The sequence below is a fragment of the Eleutherodactylus coqui genome, chromosome 3, assembly GCF_035609145.1.
Source record: "Eleutherodactylus coqui strain aEleCoq1 chromosome 3, aEleCoq1.hap1, whole genome shotgun sequence".
Taxonomy (NCBI): domain Eukaryota; kingdom Metazoa; phylum Chordata; class Amphibia; order Anura; family Eleutherodactylidae; genus Eleutherodactylus; species Eleutherodactylus coqui.
In genome coordinates, this window is record NC_089839.1 from 199,816,637 (window position 1) to 199,843,897 (window position 27,261).

General features: G+C 44.2%; 1 protein-coding gene across 2 annotated transcripts in view; it reads right to left on the minus strand.

Annotated features, from left to right (window-relative positions):
• LOC136621324 (IgGFc-binding protein-like) overlaps positions 1-22,389 on the minus strand; it is an 86,037-nt gene extending 63,648 nt beyond the window's left edge. For both annotated transcript variants that reach the window (XM_066596757.1, XM_066596758.1), the window contains exons 1-2: positions 22,298-22,389; positions 16,062-17,279 (exon numbers count right to left, since the gene is read on the minus strand). In XM_066596757.1, coding sequence (XP_066452854.1) covers positions 16,062-17,279; positions 22,298-22,370 — 1,291 coding nt within the window. In that variant the 5' untranslated portion in view covers positions 22,371-22,389. The remainder of the gene's footprint in view (positions 1-16,061; positions 17,280-22,297) is intronic.
• Positions 22,390-27,261: the final 4,872 nt, after the last annotated feature.

Below are 27,261 nucleotides of genomic sequence, written 5' to 3' on the forward strand. Positions count from 1 at the left end.
TTATTATGATCCACACAGTCAAAGGCTTTAGAATAATCAATAAAACAGGAATAGATGCTTTCCTGAACTTCCCTGTCTGCCTCCATTATCCAGCGGATATTGGCAATTTGGTCTCTAGTTCCTCAGCCTTTTCTGAACCCAGCTTGTACATCTGGCAACTCTTGCTCCATGAATTACTGGAGTCTACCTTACCGGATCTTGAGGATTACTTTACCTACATGTGAGATAAGAGCCACTGTGCGATAGTTAGAGCATTCTTTAGTGTTTCCATTTTTTGGTATGGGGATATAAGTTGATTTTTTCCAATCTGATGGCCATTCTTGTGTTTTCCATATTTGCTGGCATATGGCATGCATTACCTTGACAGTATCATCTTTCAAGATTTTAAACAATTCAACTAGGATACTGTCGTCACATGCTGCCTTGTTATTTAGAATGCTTCTTAAGGCCCATTCAACCTCACTTCTCAGGATGTCTGGTTCTAATTCACTCGCCACACCATCATAGCTATGCTTGATATTAATATCCTTCTTATACAGATCTTCCGTATATTCTCGCCACCTTCTATGGATCTCTTCCGCGTCTGTTAGCTCCTTGCCATCTTTGTTTTTATTGTTCAAAAATTTTGTTGAGTTTATTTGCATAAACATCATAGAGTAATAACAATGCATCCCTTGAACATTCAATTAGATTTAACAGTATATATTTTTTTTCATATCCTGGTGTTATCGATATACAAACATTCATACATTTGTGAGCATTGTTTTATCAGAAATTTTTAAAATCAAATACTTGTAACAAATAGTTTGACAAATAATAATGGAGGGGGGAGAATTAGGGAAGGGGTGGAAAAGGGGGGGGGGGAGCTTAGAGAAAAAAAAAAAACCTTAAGTATAAACTATAAACTATAAGGATCCTATCCATGTTTGCGCACCAAATGACTAAATATCCTGTAAGGTGAGATGGTCACCAGAGACGTCAGGAGAGATCCAACCGGAAGTGCGTCTGCCATGGTTCCCAAGTTTCCATAAATTGTTTGACTTTGTCATTTCTATATGCAAATAATTTTTCATACAGTGGTCTGAGAGTGTCTGAGTTATATCTGTTAGTGAGGGGACAACATTTGATTTCCAATTCCTTGTTATAAGAAGTTTAATGGTTAGAAGACCATGTGTAACCAATTTCCTAAATTTAGGGGGAATTCCATGAATTCCGATAAGAAGAATGGCCAATTCAGGTAAGAAGGTGACCCCTATTTCGATAGAGAAAAGAACTCCCGCCAAACCATTTGAATCAGTGGGCAATCTCAAAAGATATGGAGCAATGAGCCGCGTCCCCCGCAACCTCTCCAGCATCTATCAGAGGAATCTGGAAAGAAGTCTGGTAGTCTCACCAGGGATCTATACTACCTGGTGATGACTTTGCTATGGACTTCCATAAGGGTAGCACAGGAACAGGCTTTACTGGCCCATGAATGGGCAATCTTCCATTGAGCAGGTGTGAAAGATTGGCCCAAATCTTTTTCCCAGTTCAGTAAATGGGCTTTTTTTTATAGATATTTGTAATTAATTGTAATCTCCCGTACCCCAAAATATTTCATACAGGTTTTTGAGTTTTAGGTTGTAAGATGAGGGTAAAGAAATCTTTAGGCTGAATACCTTGGCCCATGAACTATTGATTTGAGAGTACAAGAAAAACTCTCCATCCGGGGTCTTAAAGGGGTTGTCCTGCGGCAAAATCAAAATTTTTTTTTAAACGTACCCCCACATTGTGCAGAGTTAAAAAGCATCCCTTTGTTATTTTTTTTTATTTTTAAATTCGCTTACCTGGATCCCCGTTCTGCAGCTTCTTCTTTTCTTCTTTCAAAGATGGCGCTGCTGGTCTTCTCCCACGGTGCACCGCGGGTCTTCTCCCATGGTGCACCGTGGATTTTCTTCTCCAGCCTTGCGTTCCACTGCCGATTACAGCCACTTCATTGGCTGATCGGCACCACGTGATGGAAGCGAGGCTACAATGACGCTGAGAAGAGGGAGGAGCCAGGACGCAATTCGTGAGCCCAGAGGGAGACAGAAGAGGAATCCTTCAGTGCGCAAGCCCGACTGTTCGTGCGACCAGAGAGGAGGCTTCATCGTTGCCATGGGGACGGGGACGCCAGTGCCAGAGGGGGTAAGTGTATAACTTCTGTATGGCCAATATTTAATGCACGATGTATATTACAAAGTGCATTAATATGTCCATACAGAAGTGCACAACCCCACTTGCTGTCGCGGGACAACCCCTTTAATTCTTTCTGCAAGGAGCCGAAGGGTTTCATTTTTGTACCTTCAGCCAAATCTGAGATTAGGTTGTTCCCTCATCTTTTCCAGTTTTGCATTGTTGAGTTGTCTGACCAAAATTCTAGTATATCTACTGGGGGGGGGGGGGGGAGATTTTTCTTCTAGGAGAATGATCTATGGACACTTGGAATACTTGTTGCCAGGTTTTATTTGCTGTTTCAATTGTAGGAAATTTAGGTGTAGCTATGTTGGGGTCCAAAATAGAAACAAGTAGAAGATTGCGGAGAGTCTTTTTCCCCAAGACACTCTGTTCTATGTTAGGCCAACTAATCCCCTGATTCGGCACGCACCAAGATCTAAGTTATTTTATTATAATTGCCTTAAAATATATGCTTCTAAGTTGGGAACTCCCATTCCCCCCTGTCTTCTAGGACTGAACAAAATAGACGCGGCTACTCTGGGTCTTTTATTCCCCCATATAAAGGACATTAATTGATTCTGAAGACCTTGGATTAATTTTTTGGGACATTTAATCGCAAGTGTTCAAAATCTATATACGATTTTTGGGAGTATCATCATTTTATATACAACAATTTTTCCCAACCAAAAGAGTTCCATTTTGTTGAAATTGTTAAGGTTTACTTGTATTTCGTCCGTTAGGGAGTTCAAGTTAATTTGCATTGTGTTTTTTAAGGGGGAGGTGATAGTTATACCCAAATATTTAGTACCTAGTAAGTCCCATCCATATGGGAACGCTTTTTTAATCTGAGTTTGGAGTTTATCAGGGATATTTAAGGGTAATATTTTTGACTTTGTTGGGTTAATCTTATAATAAGAGATTTTGCGGAAATTATTCAAGACAGATGATGCCCTTCTGAGGGAATTTAGTGGAGAGGTTAACATTAGAATTATGTCATCTGCAAAGAGACTGATCTTATGTTGTCTAGATGACAGCAAAACCCCTCTAATATCACTTTCCATGTAGATTGCCTCTGCCAGGGGTTAGTACAAACAGGGTGGGGGATAGAGGGCACCCCAGTCTGGTCCCATTTGTTATCTCAAATGAATCAGAGATTACTCCATCAGGACTCTGGCAGAGGGGGCTCCATAGAATGCTTGAATTGCTCCCAGAATTGGTCCCTCAAAACCCAGCCTCTTCAGTACTGAGAAGGCATAGCCCCAGGGGATCCTGTCGAATGCCTTCTCCGCATCCAAAGTGAGGAGCAGACAAGGCGTTCGCGAGGCCTACACCTCCCCATCACATTCAACAACCTCCTGGTGGCGTCCGATGTTTGTCCCCATTTGACAAAGCCTGTCTCATCACTATGGATGAGATCCGGAGTGATTTCTGGAAGACGCAACACCAGGATTTTTGCATAAAATTTAGTGTCACTATTTAATAGCGAGATCGGTCTAAAGTTGCCCGGGGAGGAGGAGTTCTTATCAGCCTTGGGTATTGGGACTATATTAACTTGGAGCATTTCCGGGAGTAGGTGTCCCTTTGCCATTGCCTCATTAAAAGGCTGTCTCATGTGAGTTGCTAGTTGAGACTTATAGATTTTGAAATATTCATTGGAGAAGCCATCTGGGCCAGGGGCCTTATCTTTCTTGGAAGTGTTGATAACCTGTAAAATCTCCTGAAGTGAAATAGGGCTATTTAATTTATCTAATTGATATGGTTTTAACTTTGGTAGTTGAATTGTTGAGAGAAATTGATTCACCTCACTCTCAGTGGGCTGTATGAGGGAGGGGTCCCTTTTAAAGTTGTATAGGGAGTCATAGAATTTTCTAAAAATTTCAGCTATTTCTATTGGGTTAGAGGTCTTGCAACCTGAGCTTGGGTCTATTACATAGGGAATTTTAGCTTTAATTCTTTTTTGCTTTACTCTATTTGCCATCAAGCGGGTAAATTTATTGTTGCTAGTATAATATGCGGATTTTAGGTTTTTCAGGTTCTTTTCATGTTCGGTAATAGGAATGTCCCGAACTTTAAGTCTTGCTTCTAAGAGGGCATTGTGTTTGAGAGTAGATGGTGAAGTAGTAAGATCATTTTCTAATTCTTTGAGTTTGCCTTGAGTGTTTTTGTCTCTTTCCCTTTTGTGAATATGGCCTTGCTGTATCAGCACCCCTCTAATCACCGGTTTGTGTGTATTCCATAAAGTAGATCGAACAAAGTAAAAAATAAAAAAGTCTTTTCCTGGCTGCGCTCCGTCGAGGGACCTCAAAAGCATATAGGTAATCAGCTTCCACAGCAGGTGGTGTTAATTAGCCAAGTTTTTAATCCCATACAAAATTAAACATAACAATAAAAAACAGGGTTATAGTACCTCTACTGATAGGTTATGCAACGCGTTTCTGCATCATCTGACGCCTTTATCAAGCATACAGTCATTATACCAATTCTACTATATATACCTAAACACATACCTTAATTACAAATCAATATAGGAGACATCTGTTTCAATCCATATCCACGCTAGCCGCCATTAAAGCGTGTGTAGATGGTGGGCGGATAGTCGAATAGTTCCGCTTACGGCATCCTTCAGGTGCTGGGATGCGCCTGCGTTCCACCAGGAGCTCAACTTCACAGTCTACAAGGAGGTCTACGTGCTACGTCATCGCGCTGTGTCCAAAGACGCGCGGTAGAATGAGGTCCTCACGCTCCCAAAGGAACGCACATTGCGTGTCATTGCGCTGTGTCCATAGACGCGCGTAAGCATATGTCATAACGCACTCAGTGGAACGCACGCTGCGTGTCAGCTCCCGAGTTCCAGAAGCTTGTTCATAAGATAACACTATACTACATCAAGGTGGACATTTCCCATCCATATCGTATCCTAGCCGGCATCCATAAAGTAAAAACAAATACTGATCTACTAGAGCTGAGAAAGACCCCACTTCCTCTACTAAATGCGTTCTATATATAGGTAATAGATATAATCAATCAGGTTATTAAAACACCAAACATTAAATTCATTATAAAACTAATATTGTCATATAAATGTATACTTATTAGAGATGAGCAAACGTACCCGTTTCGAGTAATTACTCGATCGAGCACCGCGATTTTCGAGTACTTCCGTACTCGGGTGAAAAGATTCGGGGGGCGTGGGGAGGCGTGCCGGCGCGGGGGGGTAGCAGCGGGGAACAGGGGGGAGCCCTCTCTCTCTCCCCCTCCCCCCCACTCCCCGCTGCAACCCCCAACTCACCCACGGCACCCCCGAATCTTTTCGCCCGAGTACGGAAGTACTCGAAAATCGCGGTGCTCGGGCAAAAAAGGGGCATGGCCGAGTACGCTCGCTCATCTCTAATACTTATATAAATATAGATACCTACATAATGCATATATATTATAAATAAATCTATAAATAAATAAAATCGATATTTCTATGGACATCTCCAAGATATATACAGCCAATAGATGATTAAAATTCTGCATGTATAAATAGATTTTTATAAATAGACAAAAGCATATGAAACATATAAAATCCCGGTATTGCCTTATGATATTTTCTCTAGGGTTTCGTTTAGACCATTAGGATTTAATGAATCCATACAAAAAATTCAGAACATCTCCCGCTCCCGAAGGCGGGTGAACGATCTGGAAGAGATGGATTCTAGTGGTGTTACAATCAATTTTGTAAAATCTTTATCGTGTGCTTCTTTAAAGTGACGGGACACACTGTGTTTAATCAATCCAGAGGCTATATTATGCCGATGTTGATTTATCCGCGTTCTCAAGGTCCTAGTGGTCCGACCAATATACTGGAGTCCGCAAGGACATTCCAATAGATAGATTACCCATGCTGATTCACAATTCAGAGGTTGCTTTAAGTTCACTAATTTGTGTTAACGTTTCACGAAGACTTCTTTTTTACCATTAGGAATAGATAGACAACATTTACAGCGACTTTTATTACACCTAAAGGCACCACCACAGTGTTCACTAAATTTTTTGATTTAAAAGTTTTTTCAATGGATCCGATGGTGCAATCATATTCTGGAGTGTCTTGTTCCTCCGATAAATAATCCTAGGGGTGTTCGGAAGTTCTTTGAATAAGAATGGGTCCTTTTTAGTAATTCCCAATTCTTTTTGATAATTCTTTCTATTAATTTATGTTGTGTGTTATATTTTGTCAGAAATAAAAGTTTTTTTAATTAAAATCTTTGTTCCTATTATCCATAACGTTACCTATCTCATTCGTCTTTCAAAACATATAAGGGGGTCTTGTCTCCGATAAAACTTTATTATAAGCAGATTCGATTAAAGGCAAGGGTAACCCTTTTCGATAAAACGGGTTTTTACAGTTATTGCTTATAAGCAAGACGAATGAGATAGGTAACGTTATGGATAATAGGAACAAAGATTTTAATAAAAAAACTTTTATTTCTGACAAAATATAACACACAACATAAATTTATAGAAAGAATTATCAAAAAGAATTGGGAATTACTAAAAAGGACCCATTCTTATTCAAAGAACTTCCGAACACCCCTAGGATTATTTATCGGAGGAACAAGACACTCCAGAATATGATTGCACCATCGGATCCATTGAAAAAACTTTTAAATAAAAAAAAGAGACGACGCAAATTTAGTGAACACTGTGGTGGTGCCTTTAGGTGTAATAAAAGCCGCTGTAAATGTTGTCTATCTATTCCTAATGGTAAAAAAGAAGTCTTCGTGAAACGTTAACACAAATTAGTGAACTTAAAGCAACCTCTGAATTGTGAATCAGCATGGGTAATCTATCTATTGGAATGTCCTTGCGGACTCCAGTATATTGGTCGGACCACTAGGACCTTGAGAACGCGGATAAATCAACATCGGCATAATATAGCCTCTGGATTGATTAAACACAGTGTGTCCCGTCACTTTAAAGAAGCACACGATAAAGATTTTACAAAATTGATTGTAACACCACTAGAATCCATCTCTTCCAGATCGTTCACCCGCCTTCGGGAGCGGGAGATGTTCTGGATTTTTTGTATGGATTCATTAAATCCTGATGGTCTAAACGAAACCCTAGAGAAAATATCATAAGGCAATACCGGGATTTTATATGTTTCATATGCTTTTGTCTATTTATAAAAATCTATTTATACATGCAGAATTTTAATCATCTATTGGCTGTATATATCTTGGAGATGTCCATAGAAATATCGATTTTATTTATTTATAATATATATGCATTATGTAGGTATCTATATTTATATAAGTATACATTTATATGACAATATTAGTTTTATAATGAATTTAATGTTTGGTGTTTTAATAACCTGATTGATTATATCTATTACCTATATATAGAACGCATTTAGTGGAGGAAGTGGGGTCTTTCTCAGCTCTAGTAGATCAGTATTTGTTTTTACTTTATGGATGCCGGCTAGGATACGATATGGATGGGAAATGTCCACCTTGATGTAGTATAGTGTTATCTTATGAACAAGCTCCTGGAACTCGGGAGCTGACACGCAGTGTGCGTTCCACTGGGTACGTTATGACATATGCTTACCGCGCGTCTATGGTCACAGTGCAATGACACGCAACGTGCGTTCCTTTGGGAGCGTGATGACCTCTTTCTACCGCGCGTCTTTGGACACAGCGCGATGACGTAGCACGTAGACCTCCTTGTAGACTGTGAAGTTGAGCTCCTGGTGGAACGCAGGCGCGTCCCAGCACCCGAAGGATGACGTAAGCGGAACTATTCGACTATCCGCCCACCATCTACACACGCTTTAATGGCTAGCGTGGATATGGATTGAAACAGATGTCTCCTATATTGATTTGTAATTAAAGGGGTTGTCTCGCGGCAGCAAGTGGGGTTAAGCACTTCTGTATGGCCATATTAATGCACTTTGTAATATACATCGTGCATTAAATATGAGTCATACAGAAGTTATACACTTACCCCCTCCGGTGCTGGCGTCCTTGTCTCCATGGTTACGTCTAACGCTGTCTTCTCCTTCCATTTAGACGTGCTTGCGCTGTGCGGTCTTCTGCTGTGTTCAATGGAGCCGCTGCGGCATGCTCGCGCCGGAGAGCTGAACACAGCAGAAGACCAGACCAGGATGTTATGCCTATTTTTGGGAGATCTCCCAAGAACATGTTGATCCTAGAAAACGACCTGTGATGGGGTGAATAGAATGCATATTCTCTAGAGTTAACATTCAAACATCTAAATGTGTCGAATAGCTCTGCTTGGTGGGTCCAGTTGGAAAGGGTCGGGCCTCTCCCCCTACCCAAGGAACTGATGTCCATGTCTCCGTCCATTATTATGTTAAAGTCCCCGCACAAAATTAGATTACCTTGCTGTACCTTTATTATTTTTCTCATGCCTCTGTTCATAAACCTAAGTTACCCTAACCTAAGTTGCCCTAGGTTAGGCACATAGATATTGGCTAGGGTCACGAGAAAATTTTACAAATCAAAATTAAATATCTACCCCCATCATCCACTATCTGCTCCAGAAGCTGAAAATTTACAGAGTCTCTTATAGCAATTGATACACCTGCTTTTGTCTTAACAGCGGTAGCTGAGAATATTGTAGAGAACCTAGGGTGGGAAAAAGTGGGAGTTTTGTCTCGGGCAAAATGAGTTTCCTGTATGCATAGTATGTCCACTTTGGAGGAGAGTGCCTCCCTCCACAGTGACGATCTTTTGAATGGGGAATTAAGCCCTCTCACATTTAAAGACAACAGTCTTAGCTCCATTTAAAGTGTTGGGGAAATGCTTGTAAGACCAGTGAGATGTTCTCGACCACCGCCCTGCCGGCCACCGGATTAATCTGGTACCAAGTCATGGTGCTATTAAACAAAATCAGGAGGAGGATCCTGGTTTGAAAAAATAAAGATGAGATAGGAATGCTTGTGGGAAGAAAAAACTAGTGAGTCTCACACAACGCAGGAGAGACTTGGGTAAACATGGTAGAATGGGAACTTTTCAGAGTATGAAGACGGTAAAAGCCCATTAAAAGGTCTTGGTCGGGGGTGAACACAGTTCAGCCATCTAATGGATGGTATCTAATAAGCTGATCTGAGGACCGCGTGTGGAAGTGGAGGTTTCTCCGCATAAACCATCAACAGAGAGTAGAAGGTTTCTTATTTGCTCTGGAAGCCTGTTTGTAGGACTAATCTTTGTCGACTTCAAGGGGGCCTCCCTCCTTTGGAATGGGGAGGTTCCATTTTTTCAGCAACCCTATACCTTCTTCCGGTGAGTTGACGTTGAAAGTTGCCTCTTTGTTGATAAGGAGCTTAGTTGGGAATCCCCATCCGTAAAGGATTTTGTGTTCTCTCAGAATTATCGCTACTGGGAAATAATTTCTTGCGAACTAGCATTGTGATTTGTGAGAAGTCGAAAAAAAGTTTGATATCTTCAAAAGGGTGGGGTAATTCCTTGAGGTTTGTATAGATTTTCATGAGCTTGTTTTTAATAAAATAGAAATGCACTCTAGCTATCACATCCCTGGGAGCTTTTTCAGGGATATTCCTAGGTTTAGGGAGCCTATGAATTCTGTCCAGAATATGCTCCTCGGGTTTGGAATCAGGCAGGAGAGTTTTGATGAGATCTCTAACATATTTGTTTAAATCTTCTAGTTTAACTGATTCTGAGATTCCTCTAAACTTGACGTTATTACGCCTATTGCAGTCCTCCATGTCCGCCATTTTGTGTTTTAGATTTTCAAAATCCTCTTCCAGTTTATAATGAGCGTCTATAAGCTCATTCTGTGAGCTAGTAATTTCACTTGTTTTGTTCTCCAAATGGTCCACACTGTCTCCTAGGTCTGATATAGCAGAGCCGACTCTGTTGTTGAGCTCAGATAGGTCATTTTTTAGGGAGCCTCTTAATGCTAGCACCATGTCCCTTATGAAGAACTCGGATGCCGCCTGGCTGGAACATTCTATATTCAGAATAGGGTCTACAATTTCTCCATCGTCTAGATTGTAATGCAATGAAGAATACTGCAGATGTTCCTCTCTTCTGGGTTTTCTTTTTTCAGGGCTCACTCTGGGGGAGACTGTATTCCCACTCTCTGCACTTGCTTGTGACTGTGTGGGAGAAGATGGTGACAGGCTGCCCGAGGCCCCCCCCCCTCTCTTCTTTGCCCTGGGCTTGGATGCCTTCCTCCCTATCTGTTCCTCTTGCTCCGTGTGAGACATATCCTGTGCTGCAATGTGAGAGGATTTTGTCTGCGGGGCTTGCCGAGGAGGCAATGGGCTAGGGGAAGCTCTCTTTTCACTGCTCTTTAGTGCTGGGTCCCCCCCTCCCACCGCCTCCGGCTGCTCACCATGATCTGCTCTGTCGGCCATGTCCTCCTCTGTTGGCGCTCCTGCAGTGCTGTGCGCTAGGAAGAAGTCTGTTAAGCGCTTGGTACCCATCTTTGACTGTCTCCTCCTTGTCAGCATTCTGTGCAGGACACCTTCTGACACCTCCAGGGTAAGCTTTGCGACCCTCTGGTGTTGCTGTAGGTTGCTTTTGGTGTGTTAGATAGCAGAGCTAACTAGCAGACGTCTGCCATTAGAGCCATCCAGGCCACGCTCCCTGCCATCTTTGTTTTTGATCATGGCCCTTGTTGCCTGAATTTTACCTCCTATGTTTCTAATTTTCTGGAAGAGGTCTTTTGTCCTTTCTATTCTATTGTCTTCTTCCACTTCCAATGATTGCTTATTTAGAAATAGTTCCTTATCCCTTCTGGCTAACCTCTGGAATTGTGCATTTAATTGGGCATATCTCCGCCTATCACTGTTTCCTTTTGCTTTCCTTCTTTTTTGGGCTACTTCCAGTGTCTCAGCAGACAACCATCTTGCCTTCTTGGTTTTCTTTTTCTTTGGGACATTTTTTGCTGTCGCCTCCTGAACAATGTTGCGAACTTCTGTTCAAAATTATTCTGGGACCCTATCTGTTAAATCTAGTCCCCTAAATCTATTCCTCACCTCCACTACATATTCATTAGGAATATTACTGAGATCACAGCTAACTGATCTTTGTATCTTCCTTATTTTCTTTAGTCTGATTCTAAACTGTGCAACAAGGAGTTCGTGATCTAGCTACAGTAAGTTCCAGGTCTTTTTTTCACTGACTGAATGGATGTCCACCACCTTTGTCTGCAAAGGATATAGTCAATTGGATTTCAATGTTGACCATCTGGTGAAGTCCATGTATAAAGCCATCTTTTAGGTTGTTGAAAGAGAGTGTTTGTTATGCACAGTGAGTTGTCCTGGCAAAATTCTATCAGCCTATGTCCCGCTTCATTTTGTTGTCCCAGACCATGCTTGCCTGTAATCTCAGGTGTCATGTGACTACCCACCTTAGCATTTCAATCTCCTATAATGAAAATAATGTCTCTTTTTGGTCGATTATCCAGTAGGTGCTGCAGATCCTCATAGAACTGATCTACTTCTGCTTCTTCAGCAGCTGTGGTTGGGGCATATATTTGGATCTCTGTAATGCTAAGTGGCTTACCCTGAACCCAGATTGAGATCATTCTATCATTTTTTGGATTGAATCCAAGCACAACTTTAGCCACTTTATTATTAATTATGAAGGCTACTCCAATTTTTCTGTGGTCCTCTTGTCCACATTAGTAGATCTGGTGGTCATCTGTTGTGAAGTGGCCCATTCCAGTCAACTTCAATCTACTGACACCCAGAATGTCTATATTTAATCTTGACATCTCACCAATAACCTCGCCCAAATTGCCCTGGTTCATTGATCTTACATTCCAGGTTCCTATAGTGTGTTGATCTTTAGAACATTGGATTCCACAACAAGGTAGCGATCCATGAAAAACATAAGTGGGCTATGAAAAAGGGGAATCATTTTGGAGTGCTTCTCTTGTAAAAGGGGTTAACAGGACAAAAACAAGAGAGTCTATCTTTAAATGAAAAAATGATTGTGGGGCCGAAGCTGGGTGGCAATCACCAGGTCCTGTATCTCATCCCTCTCAGAGTCAGTGACTGTGATGGCAGACGACGGTCTGTTACTCACAGGAACTTCCACCACTGAACTCCCCGAAGAGCTGCTCTGTAGAAGCTGGCCTACCTCTTCATCACACTCGGACACAGTGTAACTGGTAGTAGAAGGAGAAGCCTGCATGGAATCTCTCTCTGAAGAAGTGTCCTGAATTAGAATGGGATATGTGGCAGGTCCCCGTTGAGGTTGCCACAGAGGCGGGTAAGGTACAACTTGGCAGCTTCCGGCAAAGAGAAAGGAAAAATTGTGATCCTCAAACTCAATCACAAAACTTCTTACGAGTTCCCTAAGATACTCTATCACCACGGCAATGCGGTGGTGGATGAGAATCCAAGGTGGTTACTCCGCTTGGGCAGTGACGTTTTTCCGCCTGAAGGTATACAGGAGGCGAGTGGGTTCCTCTGCCTCTCCGGTGGTCGCATCAGGTGGTGAAGAGGTGGGAGAGTTGCTGGGCAAAAGCAGAAGCTGTGGGTTTTCTTCCCAGTAGTGGGGCTGTCTTCTGGGAGACGCTCCGGCAGAAGCATCTCCAATTGGGTGTAGCTGTAGATGCCTTCATACTGCATCCATATTGGCAGGGCAAAGGTTGCACGTGTTCTGGCTAACGGAGTTTGCAGCCGCAGATAACTCCTCCCCTTGGGGGCTGACTTGTAGTTGGTGCCAGGTACTTTTGGTGGGGGTAGTCCCCCCCCCCCGACTTTGCATCTAGCCAGGGCACAAGCTTTTTGGCGCCAAACGTTTGGTGGTAAAGTCTTGGCAGGAATAGGAGAGAGAGACAAGAGAGATGGCTGTTGGGCGCTATTTTGAATGATTTTGGTGGGAACATTTGGCGCAGACACTTGTAAAGCACCAAACGTCTTCACAATTTCACTCAAGTTTCTTCTTATTTGTACTTCGGCGTTATCGCAGGCAAACTGGTGCGGCACAGAGGATTCTATCCTGTTTGTGATGCCAAAGAGAAGTAGGCTGCTGCAGCATCCTGTAGGCTGACTCCAGACACAGGGCATACGTTGAGGAGCTGGGAGGGTAAGGTGGATGTTTGTGACGGCAGCACTTACCAGGCTCCCTCCCAGAGGTACACATGTAGCCTCGGCCAGGGCAGTGCTGGGCCTCTTCCGGACACCTCCAGGAGAGGAATGACAAATAAACATGCGAACAGGTAGTAAGGTTGTCACCGGTGACGCCACCGTTCCGTTACCCATTGGAATGACCCTTAGTGGTAAATAAATGTTCCCAGGGACCTGAGGTACATTATACAACTCTGCGGCTCAATCAGGGCATGGCAAAACTTTACTTAATATAAACTTAGTACAAGGCACAATTTATGAAAGACAGCCATGCAGGCAAAACAGTACACTGAAGGTCAGTGAGGAAAACACAAGATGACACCGGCCTTGCAGACCAAGTAAACTGACAGTTAATGCTCCTGGACGGGAAACATCTCCAGAGGAGGATAAGGGTAGGGGAACTCCACAGACACTCTTTGTTATAGTACGTCTGCATGGTGATCTCGGCCTTGTCTCTCCACACTCACTCTCAAGCTCTCTCTCTTTTCTCTAGCTCTCACTCCTTCACGGTTACTGGCATATAGATCTTCAGAAAAACTGCTTCTCTTCTTCCATTCTTCACCACATGGGAATTGAAGGTACCCCCATGTGGCTGGCATTCTCTCGCAGGAACCCAGAATGGAAGACCCAGGCTAACACTCCAACACTCCTATTTATAAACTCAAGCATTTATGACATTTATGGAAGGGCCAGCAACATATACTTCCGGCCCATGCAGAACCCTTTTCACTTTAAGGAGGGTTAAAAAACTCCAATATTGATGATTTATCCACGGGATCACCATTAATATACCTGCAAGCCTGGCTGTTCAACTGTATGAAAAGACTATGGTGCTGCCGTCCCCCCATGATTGATTATTAACCCCTTCCCGCTCCAGTACGTACTTTTATGTCATGGAGCGTTAGGGTATGTATGAAGAGAGATCGCAGGTGACATGGGCATCAGGCAGCGTTGGCATCAGCTGGTTTATTACAGCTGACAATAGAGGGCAATAGCTGCAATCAGCCACGTGGCTAATCGACACTATTAACCCTTTAAATGCTGATGTCAGTTCTGACAGCAGCATCTAAATCCCCCTAATGATGTTCAGGGGTCCCGTATGGCCCCCCCACGATGAGATCACAGGGAGACATGTGAGTGTCATGGCAGCAGGGGGCCTTCTGGCATTACATCATATAGCAGAACCGATCAAAGCAATCAAAGCATCGCTAGTTGTGGTCCCCTAGGGGGGCTAAAAAAAAGTAAAAATAAGATCACTAAAATGTTACTAATTGTAAAAAAAAAAGTCATAAAAGTTTAAATCACTCCCCTTTTGCCATATCTATAATAAAAAACAAAAATATTTGATATTGCCGCGTCCATAAAAGTCTGATCTATTAAAGTAGCGCATTATTTAACCCGCATGGTGAACGTCATTTGAAGGGAAAAAAAAGACCGCCAGAAATGCACTTTTTTGGCCACCCTGTCTCCCAGAAAAAAATGCAATAAAAAGCAATCAATAAGTCATATGTATTCTGAAATTGTACCAACGTAAACTATAGGATATCTTGCAAAAAAAGAGCCCCCGCACAACTACGTCAGCGAAAAAATTAAAAAGTTATTGCATGCAGAAGATGGCGGCAGAAAATAATTTTAAAAAATTAACTGTCTTTAAAAAAAATAAAAGTAGTACAGCAAAAAAAAACTATACAATTTGGTATTGTAGTGTTGCACAGTTTGTGCGCCGTAGAAACAAGACACACGGAAAGGTGGCGTAATGTCCTTTTTTTCCATTTTACTCTACTTAGAGTTTTTTTAAAGTTTTTCAGTACAATATATGGTACAATAAATACTACCACTGAAAAATACAACTCGTCCCGCAAAATACAAGCCCTCATACAGCAACGTTGATGGATAAATAAAGGAGTTCCAATTTTAATTAGGGGGAGGAAAAAATGAAAATGGAGAAAAAAGACCACGTCATTAGGGGATTAAAGGAGTTGTCTCACTATAAAAAAAATAAAAAATTAAACAAACAGCTGTCTATGATCTAAAAGAAAAGGAGAAATTATACTCACTCCCCTACCTTCCGTCCCCCATTTTGGTAAGCAGGGGAAGTCAGGTGACCATTGTAGCTAATAAGAGGCTGAATTATCACTGTGCTGAATTCCTGGCATCATGGCACCCAGGGTGTGAATGCTGATGTTAGAAGAATGGAAAGCCCGGGAGAGCAGCGGGAGCCGTCATGCTGCTTACTGGGGGAAAGAGAGATAAGTATTGCTTCTTTTCTTGTGTTAGATTAAGGCTAGCTGCTTAAAAAATGTTATTGTGGGACAACCTCTTTTATGACCAATCCTAATGATAAGTCATCAATATTGAAATCCTAGAATCCTATTTATGAATACTGATGTGTTCTCCTAGTCGCTAGAGGGAAAATAGTGAAGATAACTTCAGACATTCATATATCATTTTATATTCAAAAATTTGTTCAATCTAAAAAATTTGAGTCTGATGATAAAAAAGAATTACATGTTCAAGGAACATGAGGGTGGCAAGTTGGCCCAGACATCATGGATGGGCATGTTGGGGAGAAACTAGCTCTTCTGGTAGCCCATTTTTATCTTTGCTCTAGATCACCTACTTTTCTATAGTATGTACATCACTGTCTCCTCATATTAGTTTAACGCGACCAGGTAACCTTTTCCTGTTGACAATATGCTGCTTTGAATAATACAGTTTTTATACCCTTATAGTATAAAATGTCTCTCACCTGGACATGGTGCACTCTTCCCCACTGAATATCCATAGGAGGTAGAAGCTTCAGTGCCAAAAACATAAAGTGTGAATGTGGAAGTCTCGTGGTATATCTCATGCTGCCCCTCAGTTTTACCCAATGAGACTTGCCAACCTCTAAATCCATTGAATTCTTTCATAGTTGTTGGATAAGAACTTAGTGGTTTTCCATCCAGGTAGAACTTTGAGTCTGAAGATGCTTGAGAAACAATGAGGATAAAGTTATCATAGAGAGACTGTGTCACAAACTTGTAATATCTCCTTCCCAGTAATGATGGTGGAACGGTGGTGATGAAGGGATCATAACTATATTGTATACCAGCTGAGCTAGATTCTTGGAGTAAATATGAGACCATAACAGGTTTGTTGGCATTAATGAGCAGGATATTGTCTACAGTGATTCGGACATGGCCGCCTTCCTGTAGACTATGCTGGGTGGCACCTTTTGGGCTGTTAATAGTCACAAGTGTATCAGGACTTCCTGCAATTAATCTAATGACATCTTTGGTATGAATAAAGAATGGGAACACAGCAAAAACTTCTCCCCAGTTCTCCACAGGATGGAGCTGTTCCATAAGCGTGTCACAAGTTGAGCCATATCCTACAAAACATGTATGACCAGCAAGTATGGCCACCGGGGCTGAAGATGAGATTTTGGTTCCTGTGAGGTCATCAGAACTTTGAAACTGAATGACTTGTTGTTTTCCCAGCAATAATGTGAATGAGTCTCCAGTTTTGTAGGGTTTCCCCTTATATGTGATGGATCCGGAGACTGTTATGTGAACTTGGACTTCATCTTCAAATCCATTGACCACTGCAAATTGTCTGCTGACTCCAGTTCCCTCAGGAGTAATTATATAGTATTCCTTACCCAGGTCTTCTTGTGGTAGACAGGAAATGGCATCAGCAGTGCGTTCCCTAGTGCTAAATGCAAATACAGATATGGCCACATCTGATGTCACTAATATCACCTTGGAAGTGACATCCGTCTCATCCATCATATATGTGTAGTCCAGGGTCACCAGGCTACTACTGTCCTTGTCAACATGAACCGTCTTGTTGAAGAATGGCTGAGACACCGTCACCGTGACTGTAGCCGCTTTATCACAGGTCACAAGATATAGCTGGAAAGTTGCATTCGGGCTTTTGATATAGTTTGTCAAGAAAGCAGTTACAAATGTTCTTTGTGTTTGTCCTTGTGGAAAAAAAGGGAAAAGAAAATCTATGAATACAGTTATAAATGATAAAAGGCAGGTTATCTATCTATCTATCTATCCATATCTATTTATCCATATCTATCTATATCATATCTATCTCATATCTATCTATCCCCTATCATCTATCTATCTATCTCTCTATCTCTCTATCTCTCTATCTCATATCTATCTATCTCATATCTATCTATCTCATATCTATCTATCTCATATCTATCTATCTCATATCTATCTATCTATCTATCTATCTATCTATCTATCTCATATCTATCTATCTCATATCTGTCTATCTCATATCTGTCTATCTATCTATCTATCTATCTATCTATCTATCTATCTATCTATCTATCTATCTATCTATGTCATTTTATGTAGCCTGTCACAATGTCCAGACAGAGAAGGACCAGCTCTCTACTTTCCCCGGAGGATACAGCCAGCACTTGGCAGACTGAGCTGTGCTAGCACAGGGAGTGGGTGCCATCTAGGACTCTGAGCTCCAGCAAGCACCTCCACACCACTCTGTTCAACAACTTGCAGGTGGTGGCACAGCTCTGCCAGCCCTACACAGGCACCCTAACCACCCTACTTTCAGTCTGTGAAATATGCAGTTAGTCCCAGTGATTATCACTCAGTGAATGAAGGTGGAGCGGGCACAAGATCGCTCCGGCTGTCCACTACCAGCTAGCAAAGATAGCCGAGAGCAGGGAAATGTCACTGGGGGCTGCAGTGTGCGGTCCAAATTTCATACAGTGGGGTTTGGTGCAGTTTCGATGCATCAGTTGTAATTTGCAATATAACATGTGCAACAACCCTTAATGGGTGCATGACTATTGGAGAATTCAGTGAAGTTAGAAAATTTTCATAACTTAGTTGAATTTAGTATTACTTGAAGGTCAGGAAGCTTTAAGGCAGAAACACGGGTTTTCCATAGGGCTGTATGAAAGGACTATGGTGCTGCGGTCCCCCAATGATTGATTATTAACCAATTCTCGCTCCAGGACGTACATTTACGTCATGGACCGTCAGGGTATGTATGAAGAGAGATTGTGGGGCGACCTCTCTTCATACAGTGTGGGCGTCAGCTGTTTATTACAGTTGACAACCATGGGCAATAGCTGCAATCAGCCATGTGGCTGATCGACACTATTAACCCTTTAAATGCCGCTGTCAGTTCTGACAGCGGCATCTAAATCCCCCTAATGATGTTCAGGGGTCCCGTACGCCCCCTCCCCTCCACGATGAGATCGCAGGGAGATGTGTGAGTGTAATGGCAGCCGGGGGCCTTCTGAAAGGCCCTAGGGTTGTCTCAGCAGCCTGCCTATCAAGCCGTTTCCATGGGGTGGCTTGATAGACTGCCTGTCAGATTGCAGTATGATGTAATGCTATAGCATTACATCATACTGCAGAACCGATTAAAGCAAGCAAAGCATCGCTCGTTGTGGTCCCCTCGTCCATAAAAGTCTGATCTATCTATCTACCTATCTATCTATCTATCTATCTATCTATCTATCTATCTATCTATCTATCTATCTAATCTATCTGTCTATCTATCTCATGTCTATCTATCTTACATCTATCTATCTCATGTCTATCTATCTTACATCTATCTATCTATCTATCTTATTTCTATGTCATTTTATGTAGCCTGTCACAATGTCCAGACGGAGAATGACCAGCTCTCTGCTTTCCCCGGAGGACACAGCCAGCACTTGGTAGACTGAGTGGCGCCAGCACAGGGAGCGGGTGCCATCTAGGATTCTGTGCTCTGACAGGTACAGGTTTTCCATAGGGCTCACGTGGGAATATTATGTACATAAATAAAAACGCAGCATATCCTATTTTGATGGGTATTACAAGTGTAATACGCTTCAGTATAGGCTATGCATATTTGCTGTGTACTGCATATTTTATATGCATACAGATATGAGAAAAATTAGATAGATAGATGCAGGGGCGTAGCTAGAGGCTCATGGGCCCGGGTGCAAAAGTTTAGCTTGGGGCCCCCTTCCAGACCCCTCCAACCCCCACTCCATTTTACGGCTACTCCTTGTACATCACTTTTAGCTACATTACTGCTTTTTTTAAATGACCCATCAATGGATCATTAGTAGAGATGAGCGAGCACCCAAATGCTCGGGTCCTCATTATTCGAGTCAAGCTTTTTGTAAAATTCGAGAGCTCTACTCGAGTAATGACCCCATTGACTACAATGGGAGACTCGAGCATTTTTTGTATGGGATGCGCTGGGTGCCAAGCTTTTTTTTTTTTTGGTTTGTGTGTGTTCTCTCTCTCCCCCTCTCTCTCTCTCCCTCCCTCTCTCTCCCTCTCTCTCTCTCTCTCTCTCTCTCTCTCTCTCCCTCCCAGCCAGCCAAAAAAATTGCTGTTGACCCCCCCACTCCCCATCACACAGGATGCCCCTCGTTCGCCTTCCCCCCACTCCCCATCACACAGGATCCCCCTTGTTCTCCTCCCCATCACACAGGGTCATCTTTCCCCCCTCCCCCATCACACAGGATCCCCCTCATTCCCCCCCCCATCACACAGGATCCCCTGCGTTCTCCCCGATCACACAGGGTCCCCCTCATTCTCCCCCCATCACACACAGTCCCCCTCTTTTCCCCCCATCACACAGGGTCCCTTTCGTTCTCCCGTTCCCCCATCACACAGGATCCCCCTCGTTCTCTCCCATCATGCAGGATCTCCCTCGTTCTTTCCCCCCATCACACAGGATCCCCCTCATTCTCCCCCCATCACACAGGATCCCCCTCGTTCTCCCCCATCACACACAGTCCCCCTCTTTTCCCCCCATCACACAGGGTCCCGTTCGTTCTCCCGTTCCCCCATCACACAGGATCCCCCTCGTTCTCTCCCATCATGCAGGATCCCCCTCGTTCTTTCCCCCCCATCACACAGGATCCCCCTCATTCTCCCCCATCACACAGGATCCCCCTCGTTCTCCCCCCCATCACACAGGGTCCCCCTCGTTCCCTCCCCCCTATCACACAGGGTCCCCCTCGTTCTCTCCCATCCCCATCACACAGGGTCCCCCTCGTTCTCCCCCCATCACACAGGGTCCCCCTCGTTCTCTCCCACCCCCATCACACAGGGTCCCCCTCGTTCTCTCCCCCATAACACAGGGTCCGCCTTGTTCTCTCCCATCCCCATCACACAGGGTCCCCCTCGTTCTCCCCCCATCACACAGGGTCCCCCTCGTTCTCTCCCACCCCCATCACACAGGGTCCTCCTCGTTCTCTCCCCCATCACACAGGGTCCCCCTTGTTCTCTCCCACCCATCACATAGGGTCCCCCTTGTTCTCCCCCCATCACATAGGGTCCCCCTTGTTCTCTGCCCCCCATCACATAGGGCCCCCCTTGTTCTCCCCCCATCACACAGGGTCCCCCTCGTTCTCTCCCACCATCACACAGGGTCCCCCTTGTTCTCTCCCCCCTATCACACAGGGTTCCACTCGTTCTCTCCCCCCATCACACAGGGTCCCCCTCATTCCCCCCCCCATCACACAGGGTCCCCTCGTTCTCTCCCCTCCATCACACAGGGTCCCCCTCGTTCTCTCCCCCCCATCACACAGGGTCCCTCTCATTCTCTCCCTCCTCCCCATCACACAGAGTCCCCCTCATTCTCCCCGCATCACACAGGGTCCCCCCTCGTTCTCTCCCCCCCTTCCTCACACAGGGCTCCCCCCCATTCTCTCCCCCCTCCCCCCATCACACAGGGTCCCCCTCGTTCTCCCCCCATCACACTGGGTCCCCCCTCGTTCTCTCCCCCTCCATCACACAGAGTCCCCACCCATTCTCTCCCCCCTCCCCCATCACACAGGGTCCCCCTCAAACTCTCCCCCCCATCACACAGGGTTCCCCCCTCGCTCTCCCCCCTCTCCTCTATCACACAGGGTCCCCCCTTGTTCTCTCCCCCCTCCCTCACACAGGGTCCCCACCCGTTTTTCCCCCCTCCCCCCATCACACAGGGTCCCCCTCGTTCTCTCCCCCCCCCCATTACGCAGGGTCCCCCCTTGTTCTCTCCCCCCCTTTCCCCCCATCACACAGGGTCCCCCCTCATTCTCTCCACCCTCCCCCGCCCCCTATCACACAGATCCCGCTCACTGACCGCAGTTACTTTCACTAATGTCTCTGCGCTGGCCGTCAGCTTCTCCTGCACACCGGCGCTTCCTCCCGGACCTCCGCTCAGACTCCATCCCTATCTGGTTCTGCACTGAGATCATAAGGAGGAAGTGCCGATGTTCAGAAGAAGCTGCCGGCCCGCGCAGAGACATTAGTGAAAGTAATGTGGTCAGTGTGTGGAAAGGAGGCTACCCGGGCCCCCGGGGGCTCTAGGGGCCGGGTCGCAATCACGACCACAGCAACCCCTATATGTACGCCTATGGATAGATGGATGGATGCATATTTGCTGTGTACTGCATATTTAAAATGCATTAAAAAATGCAGGACACACATAACCATGTGAATGAGCCCATATGTTCAACACAATTATACCAGAAAAACGGTACAATAGCATTAGTAAATCTCCGCACCCTCTGAACCATTTATCTACAATCATCTTGTATGATTTGGTCTATTTAGTTATTGCATTGCTCCTATTTTTTAAAGGGAAGAATTCTAATAACGGAAGTATAATAGGAAGATAGATTGTCTGTATATGAAAGTTCAGTAAGCTATAGTTTCTTCTACCATGAATATAGAGGTTTAATTATACATTCCTGAACGGACTCTTTGGGCTTCTGTTGGGTACATATGGGCTTTACACTTTTAGTATATGTACTAGGAGAATTTAGCAGAATTCATAAGACATATAAGGAGGCTACAAATGATGTAAAACACAATAAATGTGGTGCATTCTATGCACTATGTACAAATCAATCTCCTCCAACAAGTAGATGCACATTCTACTAGAGCTATAATACACCATCACATGGAACCATATTCCTATAAATTGTCATCCTGAAGTCAGATGAAATGTACTCACCGGCATCGGAGAAAGCCTGAAGTAGACTGCAGACAGCACAAAGGACAAGAAACATCTCGGAGTGATGATACATCCCGAAGACACAGATACAACTATTACCAGATCTTCTCAAAGAACTTATATACATTCCCAAATGTTCTCCAAAATTCTCCAGAAGTCGTTAGCCGCCCACGTATTTTGCAGCAAAGCTGGCAACTTATTATGTTACACAGATAGAAAAAAATGGTATGTAGCAACAACTTTTCACTGGAAAGTTGTGAGGCAATGGGATAAAATATCCAACTGCTAGGAGTACTAACATATAAAACAGTGGGTTAAGTTGTTACAATATAGACAGTGTGTATCAAAAGGTAAAAAGATGTAAGGGGAGGTAAAACAAAAAATACAAAAAATATAAAAGTAAGTATTCAGTTACACCATATATTCAGAAATAAACAAAAATCTTAATCTATAGAGACAACAAATAATTCAGACATATAGGTCATAGAATGCAGTACGCAATGCAAAATAGCGGGACATGACTGGGTCTCAAAATGGTGGTGCCATATAATTCGGCAGATCCACAGTTTGAATTCAAATAACCAATAAATACAATGAAATCAAGGTACATCAGCAAATTGAAATAAATATGATAGAATGCAAGGCAGCACTACTCCATCAAACCCACAGGGTGGGAATGTCCATGTGCAAGCCACAGAAGGGATCCGGATCGCTTGACCCCAAACAGCACAGCAAGAAAAGAAGGACCGTGGCAGCAGGCAATGATGCAGTTTAAATAAAAAGCTTTTTTATTCCTCCAAGCACCATACGACGTTTCAATCAGGTAACTGATCTTTATCGAGTTGATAAAGATCAGTTACCTGATCTAAACGTCGTATGGTGCTTGGAGGAATAAAAAAGCTTTTTATTTAAACTGCATCGTTGCCTGCTGCCACGGTCCTTTTCTTGCTAGCAAATTGAAGTAAAGCCCGGGAAATGTGATGGAGGGGGGTATATAAGAACAATAGCTGACATAGATCTGCATAGATAATGACATGAACTAAAAAAGACAAGCAATATTAAAATTAGCGTTGTTACTGTAGATGGCAATAGTGATGGAGTAAAAATAAAAAATATTGGCATATCGGCCCTCATGTAAATCCCCGTCCCAGAACACCATTGTAGTACTGCATCTCTTCCATGCTATCGCAGCCTTAGGGTCTCCCCGTTCCGGTAAGCAAGCACCAAGTCATGACCAACTCCTACGGTGACAGAATGAGGAAAGGCAGCATCTACAGGTGCAAAGTTTTAGAAAGGTAAAAGTCCTTTATTCCCCATGGCACATCACAACGATGTTTCAACCCTATGGTGGGTCTTTATCAAGGTCCCCAGTGCTGGACTTATGCTGGGAACCTAGGATCTGGTTCCATTCAGGCGAGCATCCTTTGTATTTGTACTCTGCCAAATTGGTGGTGAGTGGTGAGTGCTGCTGATTCCTAGTTTCTTTTGTGACTCCTAGGGTGACGTCACATTGTGACGTTTTCTGAGCAGTGTTTTTGCGGGGTGGTTTGCACTTCTCCAGTAATCTTTTACACCCAGCAAGCTGGGTATTCATTTGACCCACCTTGGAAGAATGTAAGCCTTGACCCAAGCAGGGATTGAACCGGCAACCTTCAGGACATGAGCAAGAGCTTAGGACTGCATCCCTGCCTATCGGATACATACCAGCTCTCCGCTACTTCCTCTATCCTTACATGTCTCAGCCTCCCGCCCCTCTTACACCCCCCAGATGTAATCGTCTTTTAAGGCCGATTCAGACACAACGATTATCGCTCAAAAGTCGCTCAAAGCCATCTTCTGAGCGATAATCGTTGTGACTAACTGCACTGACATTGTGCAGTTTTCGTTAAGCATGCTGAAAGATCAGCGATCAGTTATAAGGGATTCACAGAGCGAAACACCTGATACTATTGTTTTAGCTGTATCCTGCTCCCTGAAGACAGGCTGAGTATGAAGAACACAGCTGTCCAGCTGCGTTCTCCTTACCCTGCTTGGAGCACTAGGCTGTATAACAGCCGGGCCCTCCGTGCAGAAAACAGCTGGATGCAGAGAATAAGTGAAGCCATCCAGAAAACTGCTGGATGTAGAAGACAAGCGGGGCCACCCTGCTTGTCCTCAGCATCCTCCGCTTGGAGAGCAAGATGATCGTTTGAGCGATCACTTTACGCTGTACGCACACAACGATTATCGCTCAAAAATCGCTGAAAAGATTTTTGAGCGATAACCTTGTGTCTAAATGGGCCTTTACTGTGAATTATATCTTATTGCATTCTGTTAGATTACATTTTATTGATAAGCCAATATCTTTATATTTGTTTTTCCTCCATAACTATTGCCATCCACTGTAACAGCACTAATTGTACTATTATTTGTCTCTTTTGGTAGCACAAAGGGGCAGTAACATCCACGGAGGAGAAGACGGACGACCCGCACGCCAAGCAGAGGATCCGGACTGGTAAGTAAAGTCCTTATGCCGCGGGAAGGGTGGGATCCTGCGACAGGGCTCCCGCCCACAGAACCCGACCTGTCCGTGGACATGAGGCCTTATCCGATTGTCTTAAAGGGGTTGTCCCGCGGCAGCAAGTGGGTCTATACACTTCTGTATGGCCATAATAATGCACTTTGTAATGTACATTGTGCATTAATTATGAGCCATACAGAAGTTATAAAAAGTTTTATACTTACCTGCTCCGTTGCTAGCGTCCTCGTTCCCATGGAGCCGACTAATTTTCGCCCTCCGATGGCCAAATTAGCCGCGCTTGCGCAGTCCGGGTCTTCTGCAGTCTTCTATGGGGCCGCTCGTGTAGAATGCCGGCTCCGTGTAGCTCCGCCCCGTCACGTGCCGATTCCAGCCAATCAGGAGGCTGGAATCGGCAATGGACCGCACAGAAGCCCTGCGGTCCACGGAGACAGAGGATCCCGGCGGCCATCTTCAGCAGGTAAGTATGAAGACGCCGGACCGCCGGGATTCAGGTAAGCGCTGTGCGGGTTGTTTTTTTAACCCCTGCATCGGGGTTGTCTCACGCCGAACGGGGGGGGGGTTAAAAAAAAAAAAAAAACCCGTTTCGGCGCGGGACAACCCCTTTAAGGATACATATCTTAGATACACACCAAAATGTTCTCCAAAATTCTCCAGAAATTATTAGTTGTCCACCGTTTGGCAGCAAAGCTGACAACTTGTCATGTTACCGGTATGTCTGGTATCAATCACAATTGTGCAACCATGCTATACAGTGCCAAAATAAAGTAAATGAACCCTGTTTTTTGGCATTGATTACTAATAAAATGCAGTCTGTTTGTTAACTAAGTCAGAATTTTAGACAAACACATAACACAAAACGCTAAAGCTGTCTGCACACGGACGGGTCGGACCCCGCATTCAGGATTCTCACAGCAGAGTTTGACACGGTGCCTGGCCACTGACCCAAGCTTACCTCTCCGACATCTTCCTCTGCTGTGAATGTGCAGCACCGGATGGCACATGTGCAGTACAGAGGACGCTGCGTCATCGCTATGGCGATGACACGGCTCCCTCGACCATTCTGCAATGATGATTGCAGAATGGCTGCGGGACGTAGCCTGCACAAAATTGCAGCATGCTGTGATTTCTCCCCCTCAAGCGGAAAATCTAAATCAATTTCTGCTCGTGGCCAAGAAATCGAGTTTTCTTATAGCATGATATGGGCTGGATTTGCTGCAGAATCCGGAGGCGGAATCCCGCTGCGGAATTTGCAATGAAAATCCGCCCGTGTGCAGAAGGCCTATATCATTCATGTCTTTTACTGACCACAGTTAATAAACTTCCGCAGTGCAGGGTGAAAAAAAAGTAAACCCTTGAACTAAATAACGGTAGATCTCCTTCAGTAGCAATCTCCTCCACCAAAGGTGTTCTGTAGTAGCGAATAAGATTTGCACAATGTTAAGAAGGAATTTTGACCATTCCTCCCTGCAAATGTGTTTCAGTCCATCCATATTTCTGGGATGTCTTGTGTGCACAGCCCTCTTCAGCTCATGTTACAGGATTAAAGGGAATATGTCATCAAAAAATGACGTATTATATAAATCCTGCTTTTTTGCACACCAACTGCATGTTAGGAGGAAACTCACCAGCAGTGCGGTCGGGTCTCGGCAGCACGCCTGTCCAGCTGCGGGGGTCCAGGCACAGCGTTCTTCCTTCCGGGTCCGGCGCCTGTTCCCTTAGGGCAGCCGCGTGGCGCTGGGAGCCTTTTCTGATGTGAGTGGGTGGGTCTTCTTCCTCCACCCACCAGCATGTCATTGGCTCTGCCCCTTTTGCTAGGGATAAGAGGCAGCAGCTGGCTAGGTCCATTGCCAGTGTTTGTTTGCATCTAGTGAGGTTAACTAGGTCTCTCTGGTCTTCCAAGTCCTTGTGCTTTAACCCTTGCCTTCCCTTGCTGTAGTTTTATTGAGCCTTTTGTGTTTCTCCTTGGTAGTTTCTTCCTTAGTTTTTGTGCTCCTATTTCCCCTACAGTATCAGGTTATCCCTAGACAGTATAGGGACCGCCGCCCAGATGTCCCCCTGGGTTTAGCCAGGGCAAGGCAAATAGGTAGGGTCAGAGGGGTGGGTGGTTTTTAGGGCCTCCCAGTCTTTTCTCTGTACCCGCCTACCACTGCAGCTTCCAAGTAGCAGTTTGCCTTAAGGTCCTTTGGTCATTTGTGATGCCACCATTCCATCCTCTGTGGTTGATCCAGATGTTGTTAGTAAAGAGGACACACACAGGGATAACGTTTCAGAGCAAAACCGGGAACAGTTGGTTAAGCTAGTTTACTTGTGCCGATTAACAGCCCAAACAATTTACACAAACCATCAGGACACTGGTGCAAACAAATTAGTGGTATGACAGGGAGGAATCACAGAATGACAGACGAGTCCACAGTCCAAGTCATCTGTGGGGTTCTGTCCCCGC